Raw genomic sequence first — 17,961 nt, 5'->3', positions numbered from 1 at the left:
CTCAGAAAGGTATGGCTTCCTGTGGGAAGATCAAGGATATGTGTATGTGGACCCTTAAAAAGGGCTGTGATCTTCCCATACTATTGGGATGTTTTAAAAGCATACAGTACTTACGTTAGATACATGGTAGGGGAAGATGATGGTTAGACTTAAAGTTGACTTTAAGTTTGCATTTTAGTTTTCTGGCTAATGATTATGGTTTACTTGGAACTCAGTAAAGAAATGTATTTTCCTTCACAGAGAAATTAACAAGTACTCACAGGTTTTCTCTAAATAAGAGATTCATTCTACATGATCTATTAATCTACTTAGTTTCTGCTTGGCCTTTTTCCCTGGGTTTATAAGATTGTACAACTGATACATTCTTAATCAGCTTTTATTTTGTTCTTTGGATCAGGAGCATTAAAGAAGCAGCTTTTGAGTAATTAAAATTTCATTTGCTTTAGCCATTTATATTCCTCAGTGGTAGACTTGATTTAAGTTTATGGACAGACATCAATATCTCAGACAGACAGTTTGTTTTTAAATAGATCTACACATGATGCGTATCTGTCCTACTGCCTTTGCAGGTGACTGGTAGTGATTTTCTAATGTGTTCTGGCAGCTTACTCCAGGTGAAATAAAGCAAGAGCTGAAGTGAACTGTGGTTGATGACCAGCTTCAGGCATTTGATTTTTACCTAAGGCTAAACAGAACCCCTTCTTGCTGAAATCCTATTTTTGCTCTCATGAAAACCTCATTAGTGGTGTGAATTGTCCATCACAAGACAAAAGACTTGGATGCTTATTCCTATATCCATTATGTTGGGCAAAAATCTGTTGACTTAGTATTTTCTTCTGAGCAGACTGGATCTATCCATCTCTTCTGGATCATATGTAAGACATATCACAGTCTATCAGGTTTTTGTACCTTCTCAAGAATAGATGGGAGATTTTTCCTCTGATGTAAACCACTGTGAAGTACAAGTGGTATATACATCTTCTCTTTCTTGCCACAGTAATTAGTAATTACTGCTTTTTTCTGGGAGTTCCAGTTAACTAAATGCATTAATTTGTGTATCAAGGGGATGAAGCACCAGGCATACTATGGCATGTTCACACTGTATGCTGGGCTCTGGTCAGAACCCACACTTTTATTCCCTAACTAGAAGTTACTCTTCAGGGCCATTGCTCTTTTTCTGTTCTATTCAAACTCCACTGCTCACTCAAGTGTCAGAAAACTGCAGCATTAACTTTTTTTTGCCTCTTTTTACATTAGCAGTGGGCTAACCTAAGGTTCTTCAAGTTCTTCTGCCCCTGGGGCTTACTCTGATATTTCCTTATCAAGAACACTTGCTCTTGAGCAGCTCCTAGTTTTCAGTTTCCCCTTAACTATTCTGACCCTTTAGGAGATAACAACTTCTCAAACCCTTAAAAAGTTTGTCATGAAATTTTAAATTGTTAGCAAGGAGCAGAAGATTAACAGTGACATCACTATCAGTTGTAGAATTAAAATACCTGAAAATTAATGCTTTGCTGATTGTTAGGAAAGTGTTCTGAAAAAGTTAGCTGGCTGAATACAAAATGCCTGTTCAGCATCCCAGATGTAGTCCTACATTAAGTGAAAACTTGTCTGAATGATAAGTTGTTCAGTGCCTCAGTGACTGATGTGTCACTGGAGTACAAGTTCCTGTTCCTCCAAGAAAGAGGAATAAGTCTGTTGGCAACTTGAGACAGGACTGTCTGATTATCCCAGAACACAGCAAGGGCATATCAGGGGATAAAATGGCCCTCTGCTATACTTGGAAAAAGGACATAGGCAAGAATAGTGAGTTAGCTTAAGCTTGAGAGAGCAGTCTGTTAGGGATCATGAGGAATGCGTGCTTATTTTCTTTCTGCTTCCATTTAAAAATAAAATCAAGTACTGATGTTTTGTGTGACTTGCAAGCATAACTACCAGTTTCCATGTTGTGGAGTTATGTGTTGGTGTTTTATGCAAGATCAGCTATTCATATGTCATACTAAATTCCATTACAAAATTAGATTTTAGTTGATCATTTTACATTTCCTCCTACTGACCTTTACCTCTGCTCATTCATCAAAAATATGATGATGCTTTCCTTTCATCTGTCCTTCACCAAGTCTTTTCTATCATCTTCTTTCCCCTGTGTGTTGTGGAGAGGAGATGAATGCATTCTCAGAAGCTGACTTTGGCCTGTGGAGTGGAATGAGATTCATCTACTCTCAGTACAGACAAAGAAAACCATCCTCAGTAGGACTTTGATGGTGCGTGTGTTAGTGTCTTTGCCCAGTAAGGTGAAGGGAAACTAGCCTTTCTAGGCTAAGCCTAGTCTTTGGAAATATTCTTGTGTTCTACCCTTTTGTCTTGAAACTTGGAATCCTTCTTTGTGTATTTATAATTTAATTATCTTTTCTAACCCTTTACCTCCCTATAGCCCTTTAGCTCCCTACACCATGTCTCTCATTCACCCACCTTGACACTCAAACCAGCCAATAAGAACATTCTTCAAAAGATCAAAATGAGCAAATTCTTCCTTCATCCATGTGCTGATGCCGCTGAGAGTGCCCTCTCTCATCCCTTTTAAAGGAAATATATTTATTACTGTTCCTATTAAAAGCCAAAGAAGGAGTCCTTTCCCTCCTTCAGGGGTCAGATAATTAGATATTCAGCCAGACTACAAATTACCATTTTGCAAATAGCTGAGTGTTGTCTACCTGAGACCCAAAGAGGAACAGAAAATGGAGCACAGATCATCTGCTGCTGCAAATTAGTGGTGGTTGCGTGGACAAGAAGCAATTTAGTACAGCTCATCCTTCCTTGTTGCCTGTACAAGTGTCTGGTACACCAGGAATTTGCCCAACAGCACCATATGGGATTCTGCCTGGCCAACCTTAGGGTGTTAAAACAGAGAAGAGAATCCACTGATCTGAATCTGCCCAAACTGCACCAATTTACGGAAATTCTAGTGTAAACTTAGAGGTAAATAATTCTCAATATTGCCTTTGAAGTCACCTGCACAATACTAGTACAAATGCCTGTGACCTGAGCCTTGCTAGATCTGGAATAATCCATAAAGCTGTTCCTTCCATGAAGGGAACATCCTCCCTGTTAGGAGTATGACCCTGACAGTCAGAGGTCTACTTTCTTCTCTGTCAGTGACCAAGAATAACACTCCTTGACTCTGTTTCACCATTATCAAATAGAGGTTGCAAGCTTCATGTCCATTTGAAGAACACTTTGGGGCTCACTTTGTTCATGTTAGTCTTTCTTGGGCTGAAGGAATTACAGAACCCCAATACCAATTGCTGTTACCACAGCCATCACTGTTGCTTTTGCTTGCTGCTTCATGTCTCAGATGGGCTGTATTTCAGAGTTAAATGCCTTGTGGCATCACTCTTGCTTCCTTCCCTCTTCTAAGCTGCTTTTGCCTGTTCTTATTTCAAGAGGCTGTAGCTTTACATTTCCCTGATATGTTAAACATATTCCTCTCCTCTTTGTGTAACTATTTTACAGCAAAATAAATTGAGTAAAATCAAACGAAAATCCCAAACTGGATGCAGTTTTTAATGCAGTTTTATGAGCAAGTCAAGCTTTGTACCTTCTGTTAATTCAGGAAAAGAGATAGCATAGTGTTGCATGGGGTTGATGCACTTCTTACATATGAACATTTGCAAAGTGCTTACTTGACCTGAAATTGACCCTGAAATAAAGGGAACAGCTAAAGCTAAATATATAAAAAACAGGAAGACAAAGTCTGCCTTGGCCAGTACGAGTTAGAGTTTGTTAGACTTTGCTTCTCAGTACACGGGTTAAGCTAACAAATGTACTGTTGCTGATCAGTATGCCCCTGTAGATATTTACTCGTATATAAAACCCTCTGAGAAAGCAAAAAATGCTAAACCCTAATAATGCAAAATAATCTTCATGTCAATAATGATACAGTAATCGTCAATTTGTCCTGGTGTGACAGTATTTTACTTACCTCAGCTATGGCCCAGCGGACCAATATTGCACACACTTGAACTTAAAAGTCACTTCACTCTTTTGAGTAAGTCCATTGAAGCCCAGCTGCTCATGTGAGTAAATTATTCATGATAAGTCCTTGCAGCATAAGTGCCCAGTGCATTACTTCTGCCTTCCCAGGACTGTGTGGGAAGGGTAGTTTTCTATCATCTAAAAAGCTGCATGAATTTCCTGGAACACTTCGAAGTGAACTTCATTTGTGTATTTTATTGTCTCTGTTGTTTCAGGTCCTTTGAGGTCTATAATGAAAGATCTGCATTCAGATGATAATGAAGATGAATCAGATGAAGCAGATGAGAATGACAATGATTCTGAGTTGGAACGACCTGTAAATACAAGAGGTGGAAGCAAGAGTCGAAGGTGAGTGTCTTGTGATTGCAAGTAGGGTGATGGCCAAGAGGTGCTTGTTCGTAATGAGTTGAGGTCTATCTTAGAGAGGGCTGAGTAGCAAATAGGCAGAGAATTCACTCTCTTTTTAAAGCTTATGCATGTATAAGTGCCCTTTCTAAAAACTAACAGAATTAACCATTCTCAATACGAACTATTTCTGTACTAATTCATGTGGTTATGATGATTTTCATTCATTTGACTTTTCTTGATTTCATGCCACTGTGACTTCAGAGGAGTAGTCATAATTACTCTCTGGCATAAATGAGATAAAATTAAGTTCTTCAATTGCCGGATGAGCTATTCTGTACAGTGTCTCATTTTCAAGATCTCTCTGCTAACCAGTTTTAGATTAAGTTGTTAAATTGGATCAGAATCAATGAAATCTTAATTCCAAGTAATTTCTGCACTGCATACAGTAGGTAATATGTAAGAGCGTAAACAGAATGGAAAACCTAAACCAGTCTCTCACAAGACTTTCCATAGTGGGTTCTTCATCTTATCCAGAGGGTTCTGCTGTGAGTGCACAGCACACGAGCGCCAGTGACAGCTGCTGCTTAAATGGGGAGGTAATAGGCAAACATTAATGAATGTCATCTGCTTCCTTGTTGCACGTTAGCAGCAGGAATCAAGGAGAAAAAGACGAAGATGACTAGCAGTTTGAGAATTTGTTCATGACAGTGATTGCATAAAGGATTGTCTCAAGCTCAGCTCCAAAAGTGTGGAGATTTTGTTTCAGTTTTTTAAGGCTAATGTTTCTCTGCCTTCTTTTTATCCCAAATAACTACTTTCTTTCTTCCAACAAATAGGTATTTCCTGCTGTTCCTAAGTAAATGAAGGGTGGGACTGACTAGGAACTGAGCTTTTTCTTGTGGCCTTTCCTGACATACCAAGTTTTTAAATTTTAGCCAGGAAAAAGTTTTATTTATGATGAGAAAGGTGGACCTTTTCAGTGAAACACTTGTCCAAGTGAGAAGAACAGCTATTTAGAAAGTTTTTAGAAGACTAGAAATGTATCTCTAAGAAACATTTTCCTTCTTCCACATGGCTCTGAACTGAGATATGGGCTTGATCCAGGAACTTTGGGAACAGCAGTTTAATATTCTAAATATTTAACCATTTCTGCAATGTCAGCTGCTGTTAACTGGACATGTCATCCCAGCCTAGTGCAGGCAGACAGCCTCTTTCTCTGTGCTGTGCAAAGCTTTTTTCAGATTGGGACCCCGCTCAGATGCCTCTCTTCCACATGACCTTGATTAATGATGGCTTGCTTAGTGAGGGGTGATTCTTAGTGTCCTACCTGACAGTGCAAGCTCAGTTCACCCCTGTTAACAGCACTTTGTCTGCAGGTGTAAACTCTCGGCTCTGTTTTTCCATAGGGTTAGTCTGAGTGATGGCAGTGACAGTGACAGCAATTCAGCTTCCTCACCACTACTATGCCATGAACCAGCACCACCTTTACTGAAAACCAACAACAACCAGGTAAAGTCTTAGGATTCATAAATGCAGTCTTAGGTTGTTCATAATAACATCTTGATTACTTCCGTGAAGCTAATTATGCTGTAAAATCACATAAGGGCTATTTTTTTTTTTTCAGGAGAAGGAGAAGTATTTAGTTTAGCAAATGCTGTAGGCCAAAGTAATGTTTTTAAGAGTATTTTAAGAAATGTGTCCCTTCTGTATGACTTAGCTTTGTAAGGTAAGCAATTCAAACTGGCTTTATAGCATCAGTTATACAACTAACACAGGTTTGGGTTTGTATTAGCAATACACACAGTTTGTATCAATAGGCTCATTCTCAGCAGTTTATTCATTCACCTCTTCTCCACCAGTGTTTATCTAGAAGGTAAAATATTTTTTACTTCAGTAGAAGACACAATAGTTTTTACTTCACTATCAGAGTAGTTGTTCTACATCTGTAAGAGCTAACATTGTTATTCTTTGTGAGGTAGGAAAGTAGCGTAGTTCTGTTTTCACGTCAGAGACAAATGAAAATTAGAGTTTGGGAGCTACCTCACCCCCAGTCAACAATAAAGTAAGACTCCTTAAATACAAACATTAAACATAAAAGCTGGTATTTTTTTTTTTTAAAATCATGATTTATAAACTGCATCATTTATCACTGATTTTAGAGAGCCATAATTCAATCATAGTGTTAGCTGGATCATTACACAAAGCAGTCATGAAATTTACTGACTGTCAGTAAGTGGCTGCTTGCAGTATTGGTATGGTTACAATAGTGCCCGCATGTATTAACAAAAGTTTGTGGTTTAGAGGTGTGTTTTATGGCTGCGTCTTTCCTCTATCTCTTAGGTGAACTGCTTCAATTATATGGCAGAAATTATTTACTTGTCATTATTTTTCTAGTAACATTTCCAATACAAGCTTACTGATATTGCAAAAAGAACCATTATTATTCATGTCAGTTAACTTCAAATAGACTGTGGAGAAAAAAACCCTAGGAAGTAGTTTGCACACAGAGAGAAGAGGATTCCATGTACAGAAATAATTTTTCTCATCCACCAGAAGCTAAGCTTTTCTTAGTTGATTGTACAAAAGTTGCAAGTTTTTAAGAGAGAGTCTTTTGGGGAAAAAAGCATACTATAAAGATGAAGAATATTACATTTACTAGAGACATAAACACAAGAAAAAAATAAAGCACCTATCTATAGCTTGTTGTTTAATGAAGGCTAACTTCTACAGAGGCAACGTAATTGTTTAGGTAATTCTAAGTCTCCAGTATCAGCAGTCCACTCAGCCACATCTTTCATATTCCTTTCCCCTCTGGTAATCTGACAGGTCTACCTGCACTTTCAGACACCAAACAATAGCACTGTGCCAGCTAAAATTGAATGTCACATACCTTCTTCCATTTTTATAATTAAGCTAACTTTTATAATTGAGCTGAAAATCAGAAATTTAGGGAAGCGTTATGAGAATTCAAATTACATGGACTGTAGCCACATTTGAAATCTCTGCTTTGTAGCATAGTGCTGCTTGCCAGGATGATGCTTTTGACTGATGAAATTGGGCTTGTGTTGACCAAATCCATTCATAGGACTAAAGAGCTAAGAGTTAATATTTCTATAAGCTTCCTCAGATTTGGTTAGTGCTGTGTCTCATCTAAACAAGAGAGCTTAATATGTTAGATTTCAATTATACATCAAGAGCATTGTAAAGAAGCAGCTTTTTCAAATATACCATGTTCTTGCTAAGGTTCTACTTGAAACCAATAATTTTCTTCCTTTAAAAACAAGAAAAGCACCTTAAAGGTACTGGATCCATTCCTAGAGGTTTGGGTTTTTTCAAAACAATACTTTTTCTTCCACTGGCCTACACAGCAGTAACCCCAGGGGATTTTGAATTGAAGAACTGGGATTTTTCTTCAGAAACATATGTTTTGCTTTCTGGCCATATATCAGTTTTGGCTAAATAAATCCTTGTGTAAAGTTTACTCAGATCTGCAGTCACTTTCTCTATGTAGGGAAATAGCTGTCCGCCTGCTGTATTTTTATGGTACTGGTCACCCTGGGGAGCATATATGCAATTTTAGTCATTTATACCAAGAGAAGTAGAAATGAGAGGAAACTTACAGAAAGCTGTCTGTTAGGCTTCTTGCTGCTCTAGACTTGCTTTTACAGGCCTTATTTTCTTGTTTTATTTGCTGAGTTTTGTCCTGTGTTTTGACTGTCAAGTGTGGTTTTGAAGATAATCATGCTAGTGATGTTAGTCTTACTTACAATGAAATGTGAACCAAAATCTTGCATCATTTGTGATTATTTATTTTCCTTTGATGTTTTTGAGAAGAACTGATTATATTCTGGGTTTGGAATGACATGGTGATTTATTTATTTTTTTAACTCTACTCTTAACTTAAAAAAATGTGTGTTGTATGTGGAAAAAAATGGAAGAACAATCAACAGTTCTGTTTCTCCAAAATATTCCTCACTTTAGTCCTAAAAGTTTCATTCTAAGTGTGATGTTCTTATGCTTGCTGACATGTTCTTCTTGACTGTAGTTCAGTATTGGATGAAGCATCCTTGGTTTGTATAAGTGACAGTAAATGGCTTTGTATGCCATTAAAGGAAGGGTGCCATATAAGTGCAAGAGAAATTACAATCAAACATTTTTTCAGTTACAACTCTTGTGGTCATTTCAAAGACTATGTTTCAAAATCTCTAGTGTAAAAGAAAAGAGACAGCATTGATTGGAAAAAAAAAAAAACAAAAAAAAAACCAGGAGAAATATACTGATTATGTGACTTTTCAAATGCACTGGAGAGTACCTCAGCATTATTTTGTATCTGCAGAATCAGATCTGTTATCCTATGAGAGTGCAGAAGATACAAAGAAGTGTTGAGGAGTCTTTAAATGATATGAATTTAATTCCTTTAAGGATTAATAACACCAACATCACCTCATTCCATCAACACAGCATTTTTTGCTATAAGCTGCTTTTTTTCTGAAAAATATGAGTAAGTTGTATGGATTAAAGAATGAAAAGCTCAGTTTTAAGTTTTGGTTACATTTGCTCTGGATGTTATATTTTTTGTGTTATTAACTGATTTTTCAGTTATTTTTTCATATGCAAAATTTAATTTTTACAGGATTTTCTTTCTTTTCCAGATTTTAGAAGTGAAAAGTCCAATAAAGCAAAACAAATCTGATAAACAAATAAAGAATGGTGATTATGATAAGGTAAATGAGAATGACGTAACAGTAAACTAGTCCAGAATGTGATATTAATGTCTTTACTAAACAGCAGCCTTTGTTACACAATGAAAATCTTAGTAATTAGTATGTCTGCATTGGGTTCCTATAGGTGCAGATATTTTTCTCTTTTTTTCTGTAATTCTTTCATCTTCTATGCTATCTTGAAAGTGTTCTCCTTCTTTTCAATACATGGGATGATTTGGCAAATGCCACCAATTGGGAAACTGCAATCTATTATTTATTTTATTTAATCTTCACCATGAGTTTGCATTGTACTTCATAGTGAAGTGATAATTTTTGAAGAGGAGAATTTGCAGTTGTATTCCTAGCCAATAAATAAATCAATTTAAAAAATGCATATATTTTCCAGAATCCTTTCTGAATGCTGTATATTAGGAAGTGGAAGTGACATTTAGCATGCTAACTAGAATGATACGAAGCAACAGTTACCATTTAATGTTGAGAAAGACAGTTTTGTTTAAAATCACATCAGCTGGACATGATTAAGCGTTCTAAGTCCTTCTGTGAGTAAACACAGCACAGTTTCCCAGAGTGGACAAGTTCCTGTAGAGGTTCATATTTTACAGGTATTAGTGTCAACTTTTTGATAACATGAGTCAGGAGACCACAGTTTCAGTATCTGTTACTGGATTTTCAGTGGCCTGATCCATATACTTTTTTGTTGCTTAAGCTGGGTTCCATATCTCTCTCTGCTTAAAACAAAAAAAGGTTTCTGATGGCTTAGGCTGAAGGAAAAAGTTGAAGTCAGGTGGAGAGGTAGGACATATTTGACATCCTAGGAAGGACAACAGTGGAATTTACCATTGGAATAATCTTGCTTGATCTTTTCCCCTTATGTCTACTTCTTGATGCAGAAAAATAATTATGTAGCTTTAAAGAGAAAGAGGGAATTGATTGTAAGCCTTTGGGTTTGGGTCTTATGTCAAAAGGTGGGAGATGTTTTTTGAAGATGCTGTTTTGGTACCCCCAGTTTATTTGGCAATTTTTGCCACAGTTGAGATGTAGAGATTACCTTCTACAGTAAAGGACCGCCTAATAAGATTTTCATCAGCTTGAAGTATCTAAGAAAACTTATGTTTGAGTTGTATTAAGTTAGGGAAAGCCAGACTACTGAATAAGAAAATTTAGTTCAAAGATTTAAAATAAAATTTTCATTTGTATTGTTTTTCAAGGCATCTAAGTTTTTGAAATCTGTAGCTATGACTTAATTAACAAGTTGTTTATGGGGGGTGGGGGAATTTTGTTTCTAGGCATATCTCGATGAACTAGTAGAGCTCCACAGAAGATTAATGACATTGAGAGAGAGACATGTACTGCAGCAGGTGAGGAGCACTCTCATGCAATATCACAGAATACCCATTGAAATTGTGAAATCACATCTTTTTTTTTCCTTCATCTAAAAATCTGTAATCAGGTTTAATATCCTTCAAGCCTGCATAATCCATATACAGCCCATTACCACTTGCAGTGCATCTCAGGGAATTTTTACACATACTTTAAATTGTATTGTCACACTAAATGACAAAATTAAAAAATTGCTTATCTGAGTTGAGTTTTTCACCAATTCGTTGATATGTTTCTCAACATACTGTATCAATAATTATGAAAACAGGGTGGGAGAATAGATAGAGCTGTGCACCATGACTTGATAAAAATCTTATTGCTTTTTCCTGAAAATGACTGGCATTTTCTCAGAAAAAAATTAAAGATGTTTTATATGGCAAACAGAAAACATGGAATTCAAAGAAAAACTCACTTTGAGGAAAACACAATACATTCACTGAGTCTTCTGAAGTCATTGAATGAGTAACGTATGAAAATGCGCAAACCGAGAAGGCTCCCAATTTATTCGAAGGTTATGCAATAGTAAGAACAAAGAATAGTATTCTTTATTTTGGGCAGCATTGTCAGGTACTATTGGATTATAAATTGTGAAGATTAAACAATAAATGCTGTTAACAAAGCAGATGTAATTGTAGCACAGATGGCTTTATTATGTTTAGTGCAATTATGTGCTAGTTGTGGACATGTTGTAAAGAGGGAAATTTCTACCACTTCTAAACGGTTGAAATCACTCATCAAGTTTCTCAATACTTGGATAAGTGTGTTAAAAAATTTTGTAAGCCCCACCATTAATCTCTTTATTAGTTCAGGCTCAATATTGTGAGTAAAGGTGAGAAAACAGTTGAGAAATCAGTGAGAAGGAAGACCATGGTTATGAATATTCTTAGTTAAAGAGAATTCTGATAGCTTTGTCAGATTTCATGAGTTACAATACATAATGATACATATTGGTTATCCTTCATATTTAATGTACTGCTGTTTCCCAAGTTCCCATTTGTCTACAAAGGGAACCAAAGCGCACTTTCAGAATGGTGGCAGAAGCAAATTTTTTTCTATATTGGGAAATTACTGTGCAGGAAGCTAAAAGGTAGGAATTGCAGCACCCTCTCCACTTTACATTATTCATTAATTCTTAGAGAGTTCACATAAAAAGTGAATCTGAAAAAGCCACTGTATTGTAAATTCACACCGTAGCTTCCTGAGCACACACTTCCCCAGTCATCCAAGTCAAAGGTTTTGAGTGGTTTCACTTCTGGTAGACCTTTATAGTCAGTATTACGCACTGTCATAGCCTGCACAGCCTGGCCATAAATCCAGCTTTCTTTGGGGCTGTATCGACAGCCTGCAGACCATAGGGCTTAGGTGGCGTCATGTGAAATTTTGAAAAAGAAAAACATCTTCAAAACTTTTTATGCAACGCAAAGATAAAAACAAGCAAGAAACACTTTTTTTTTCCCATGAGGATGGTCTAGCAGTGGAATAGAGTCCTGGAGAGACTCTGCTGTTTCCATCCTTGGAGCTTTTAAAATCCTGACTGGATAAGCCTGGAGCAGCCTGATCTGATCCTACAGCTGAGCCTGCTCTAAACAGGGGCTGAGACTAGCAAAATCCCTTCCAACTGGAATTCTGTCATCCTAAGAAATATTTTCCAAGCAAGTAAGATGGTTCAGATTGAATCCACAATCCTCTTTCTAATCTACTAGCATTTAGGTGTATTTGGTGGGGAAGAAATACTTACCTCATCCACTAGAGCTTCTTCAGTCTGATGTTAGACTACTGTTATGATCTTCTTCATGGGAAGTTGCTAATACATGGATAAACTATACATATAGTATATAGAAATATATAGATAATATAGTATATATAGTGTGTATTTATATATGTAATGTATAAAAATATTTTTATATAATAGTAATATACTATTTATATTTTATCTAATATATAGTTTTATATAATATTAATATATAGTATATAAAATATATATTAGGTATATACTTTTCTATATCTTTATACATAATATATATTTGTACATGTTATATATATTATATGTACATAATAAAGTATATATAGTACATAGAAATATATACATAACTAAGCTGGAATTTTAGAGTATCCTGTTCTGAGTAGATGAAAAAACAACAGTATATTCTTGTGCATTTTAAACTAAAGATAGACTTTTTTTTTTCTCCTGAGTGTATTCATCAGACAAGACCAGAAAACATTTATTCATTGACCTTTGCCTCACAATGTGCATGAAGAGTGTAATTTTAATACTGTAGTCCATGACTTCTCATAGCATAGTGTTTGATTAGTTATATTAAAAAAGTTAAGTTGATGCAGAATCAGTGTTGCCTTGCTTTGTGGGGAACTGTTCTTGCAGATTATTTCCCTTGGTTTGGAGTGTGCATAGCCTGTCAATACAGCAACAGTGGAAGCTGGATTTATGGCTGGACTGTGTAGGCAAGGACAGTGGTACAGTTCTGTACTGATAGCTGGTAAGTGTATAATACTGGCTACGGAGGTCTACCAGAATTCAATGGACGAGCCAAGTTACTTACCAGTTGTCTGTCAGCCAGCCTGCACTAGCAAATGGTCTATGCCGTTATAAAACAAATAACTCAGTTTAGTTTTAAAGCCTATGATCCCTTAATATTTTGCAATTCATTAGTCCATGTGATTTTCTCAGTTTACAGAAATATTGAATGGCTAACTTGTAGAGAATCAGTGCTTCTCTGTATTATGAATAAACTGTCATCCCATCTTAAATGTCTTTATTGCTTCGCAGCTATGTAATTAATGTTAAGTGCCTCCAGTGAGCACAGAATTAAAAAGAGTACAGAGCTGAGAAAGTTTTTAGGTATGTTTATGAAACTTCTAGACCAAGAAATACAAGTATATAGAGACTACAGGAAATACAAAGGTCATGAGAGCAAGGGGGAAAACTGCGGAAAGGGATGGTGATTACTACATGAGGAGAGGGATTGAGTGCAAACTTACGCAGCAGAAAACTGTAAGAGTTTTAAAGGCAGTAGCTGTGGTGAAGTTGAATGGCGATGGAGTCGTGTGTTCTGAGTGGTGACTGTAATCTCTTCAATTTATGTCAGGGCAGGTAATAATCTCTTGCACATGTCAAAGTCTGCTACCCACAGACTTCTATGGTACTTTTAGAGAAGCAACTTGAAAGAGAAGAATGAAGGCATTGATCATTCAAAAGTGCTAGCTTTTGAAACTTATGCTAAGGGATGTGAGAAGGCGAGGACAGGTTTTTGCAATCTCAGTTGTTACCACGTCCATAGGCATGACAGCAAACAAGAATGCAGCCAAGCTGAAAATGAGAAAAAATGTATCTCTTTGAGAATGTAGCTCTTTCCCAATAGAGATATTTCTCTTTGAGACAGTTTGTTAAAGGAAGCTGAAATAAATCTACAAAAACAAAGGCGAAGTCAGGAGAGATGTAATACTGAGCTACAAGTGCCTGGATATGTAGCTAAGTAATCCTGATGTAAAATGATACTTAGAGAAATAAAAGAATTGCCCAAGAGGGATAAAGCAGGTGAAAAAGAACATTTGACCAAGAAATTAGTACTGTGAGAATCACCTGAGCAATTTTTATGTGAATACTGGACCATTGCTGGACAGAAATTGGTGTGAAATTACATTTAGAAAAGAAATATTTCTCCCACCTCTTTCACTGTAAAGAAAGCGTTTGCAATTTACAGTGATTAGGCACCTTTTTCTTTTTTTTAAACTCTGTGATTTCCTGTGAAGTAGTAGGGATAACTGAGTCTGCAATCACATATTAATGCTGCATATCTCATATATTAAAATTTGGCTGGCTAAAGCTAGGTTCCTAACTCTGTATTTTCAATGCAGATGATGTTAGCATAACCCCATGAAAGGCAACAAGATTTCTGGTAAGACTTTGCCTCTAATTTTGAGGCACCAGAAGTTGTATCTTCAGCTGGTGAAAAATCTCCTTAAAGTCAGTGCACTAGACAGCACAGGCATAAGGAAGAAATTGTGAGTATGCAGCTCTGCTGAAAATTACATTGCTCACATCCATGAGGTGCTTAACCTCAGATGGCAACTATCTTCTGAGCATTTTCTCAAGGGGCAGCTTGCAGGTCTGGAAACTATCACAGGGCCTAAAACCTGCCATAAATTGAAAAAAGACTATGTCATTTGTTGCACTTTGGCTTCCTTAAACAAGCACACTCATTTGCTTGTTTAAAGGCAGATAAATAGTTGTACTGTGATGTATAATGGTGAAACTGAGCTAGATAGACATAATGTAAACAGACATGTATATTACAGCAGAAAAGCAGAGCTTACTACAGCAGAAGCAAATGGGATATTTTTGTTCTTTGCATTCTGAGCTCTCAGAATAAAACATTTTAATGCTGTGTTTTTAATATTATAACTGACAGACTTCCTGATAAATAATCTCAACCTTTTATTCTTTTTCAAGTATTTCTGAATAGCATAAGGATGCATATGCTAATTCTGTAAGTCATGAATTCCTCATTCACTGGCACACAGGCAGGTGTTTTTCATTGAGCTGTCTGGATTTATCTTGATACATTTTTGTACATTCATTAAAACTTTCAGGGTTCATTTCCATCTGATTCACCAGGTTCCCTGACATAGTGGCTGTATTTCTTGAGGGCTGGATGAGGGATATGTTTGAAATGTTTCTATTTCCCTTGGCCTAAGCTTAAAAGCCCAAAGCAGAACCTGACCAATAAAAGTGCTTATCAATTTTTTAAAATATACAGTGCTGTTTAAAAATACATGTGTTAATGCTTTCATATAATCTTTGTTTCTGAAATCAGGTATATTGCTCTGGGGGCTATGAGGGGGGTGGTATTCTTCCACCATAATGCAAGGAAACGTTAGGCAGAATTGTTCAGCATAACTACATCTTTGTGGTCCCAGCTTCTGTAAACTGGTTTTGCAGTCATTTATTTATCATACAGTGAATATTCAGAGACCAAGCCTGGGATTAGATTCCTAACTTTACAAACGAAAGCTGAATTGACTCCTTAACTTCTCTCTTAGACGAGTCTCAAGAGAGTGCCAAAAATGAGAATGACAAATAACGCATATCAGAGTTTCCTTCTGGTAACAATCAGTTTTGATCCATTTGATTTACTTTTTCCCTCATGTTAATTGCAGAACAGTAGGAGATGGAAAAGTGTTACAAGAATCTGTGAATCAACAAGTGGACAAATGAAGTTGGCAATTTTAGATTAAAAATTCCCATATGGAAAAAAAATAAAGCCAAAAGGCACAGATTTTAAATAAAGTGTTAATAAGAGCAGGATTATTTCTAAGTACTTTCAGAATTTTAGACAGCTGCAAAGCAAATTAAGCAGATTTTACTCTTACTTATTCCCAACCTGGAAAAAGGGAGGTGATTGGAAAGGGGGATTTTTACTGTAACAGGCATTTCCCTCTTATTATATCTTGTTTCCACTCTGTTTAATCCACCCTGGGCTGTGTCATTTCATGCCTGACAATACACATGGAATTATTTCATTTATCATCAACATAGTCTTTTCTTCTGTTGTCTGAGGAGAAAAACATCTGTTTATATAATGAAATGGGGAGCATAAAATTATAAAAGATTTAGTTTAAATTCATTGTTCCTTTTCAAGTTGGTGTATTCTTACACCTAGATCAGTCATTTTAAGGTATGCTCTGTAAGCCATGTGTGCATACATCTGTATCTTCTCCAGCCATGGAAAAGAAATTACTGTCAGAGTAATAAAGCTCAAATGAGCAAGGAATATCTAGCATTAGCATTTCAGTGGAGGTATATGTGGAAACCGTGGAACTAAATGGGTTTCAAATTGAAGGATATAAACAGGACATTGAGCCTAGCCTGAGTGCCTCAGAAGGGACAGTTGGAAAGACTGAACAGAAGAGAATGTTATGTCAGTCCATGACACGACACAGAGGCCCATTTCAGTATGGGGTGCCTTTTTGTGTGCTCACTTGGGATGTCTGTCTTGGAATGAAACAGTACATAAGAGATTCATAGCCATAGTGTGTTGGCACTTTTAGCCCTGTCTAACAAATAATGCTTTGATTTTCCAAGATGCTGAATGGGTTTTTTTAGGTAGGTGCACATCCTAGAGCTTAGCATATCTGGAGTTACTTCTTACAGCAACTCAGTGTCGAGTATGACCACTCTTTAAAAATCACTACAGTTCAGAGACTAGTGACTACAGTTCAGAGTCTAATGACTACAAGTCAAAACCGCAGAAAATTACTACAAAAACTGTCAAAACCGCAGAAAAGCAAAAGTTAGGTTCATATTGTTGATTTCACAAAATCATAGAATGGTTGAAGTTGGAAGAGACCTCTGGAGAGTCTGACTCACCCCTGCTGAAGCAAGGACATGTAAAGCCGGTTGCACAGGACGATGTCAGATGACTTTTGAGTATCTCCAGCAATGGAGGCCCCACAACCTCCCTGGACAACTTATGACCATGCTTGGTCACCCTCACAGGACAAAAGTGTTTCCTGATGTTCAGAAGGAACCTCCTGTGTTTCAGCTGGTGCCCATTCCTTCTGGTCCTGTCAGTGTGCACCAATGAAATGAGCCTGGCTCTGTCCACTTTGTGTCCTCCCTTCAGGTATTTGTACACGTCGATAAGAACCATACTGAGCATTCTCTTCTCCAGGATGAAGAGACAGCTTTCTTGGCCTTTCCTAATAGGGGAGATGTTTTAGTCCATATTCTTCTCAAGAACTCCTAGCAGCTCTTCTGTTTCTTGTTAGAATGGAAGCTGTGATTATAGACTAAATAGTCACCAGAAGAAGTGATCCTATGCCATGGGTAGGAACCTTTCAAGGTTTGTTTTGTTTAAAAAAAAATATTTAAGTCTGTTACTCAAGAAATAACTGCTAGTACATGAACTAACAGTTGATGTGAGGGCTCTTGAATACATTTTTTGTTTGATATCGACTAGATTCTGTCATGAATTATTTATTTCCCTTGCTTGCAGAAAGACTTATGGCAATTATTTTGTAAAGTAACCTGCTTAGCAGCTATGCATACAGTAAATATTCCAGAGAGAGATCTACCTGGTTTTTTTTTTATTTTCTTGTGCTTGGGGACCAGGGGGAGTATTGCTCTTTTTTTTTTTTTTTTTTTTTTTTTTCCTGAAGACTGACCTAGAAAATATGCAGATTTTCTTTTAACATTTGAGAAACATATTCTTGAAGATAATGTTTGCTGGAACAGGAGATGGGTAAGCTGGCATTATGGCTGATGATGATTTAAAAAAAAACCACTGAGGTACTGTAGTCTGGACCATAGTTCGTGTCATAAATGAAGTGAATGATAAGGATAATTATTTAACTTGCAAGTACTGGGGCAATGGGCTTGTTCTATGCCTTTCATATGATACTTAGTGGCATGTTAATACATTCAGTGGGCAGGTAAAACTGCTGAAATTTTCAACTG

The 17,961-nt window shown here is 36.7% G+C and overlaps 1 protein-coding gene across 3 annotated transcripts in view; it reads left to right on the top strand.

Annotated features, from left to right (window-relative positions):
- Positions 1–17,961, top strand: part of MLLT3 (MLLT3 super elongation complex subunit) — a 151,925-nt gene that overhangs the window by 130,435 nt on the left and 3,529 nt on the right. For 2 of the 3 annotated variants that reach the window (XM_042804792.1, XM_042804791.1), the window contains 4 exons: positions 4,251–4,383; positions 5,790–5,892; positions 9,036–9,107; positions 10,394–10,465. In XM_042804792.1, the coding sequence (XP_042660726.1) occupies positions 4,251–4,383; positions 5,790–5,892; positions 9,036–9,107; positions 10,394–10,465 (380 nt within the window). The remainder of the gene's footprint in view (positions 1–4,250; positions 4,384–5,789; positions 5,893–9,035; positions 9,108–10,393; positions 10,466–17,961) is intronic. The other variant, XM_042804793.1, reaches the window with a different exon arrangement.

Source organism: Tyto alba, unplaced genomic scaffold, assembly GCF_018691265.1.
Source record: "Tyto alba isolate M040663 unplaced genomic scaffold, T.alba_DEE_v4.0 Super-Scaffold_42, whole genome shotgun sequence".
Lineage (NCBI taxonomy): Eukaryota > Metazoa > Chordata > Aves > Strigiformes > Tytonidae > Tyto > Tyto alba.
This window is presented reverse-complemented; position numbering and strand designations above follow the sequence as displayed.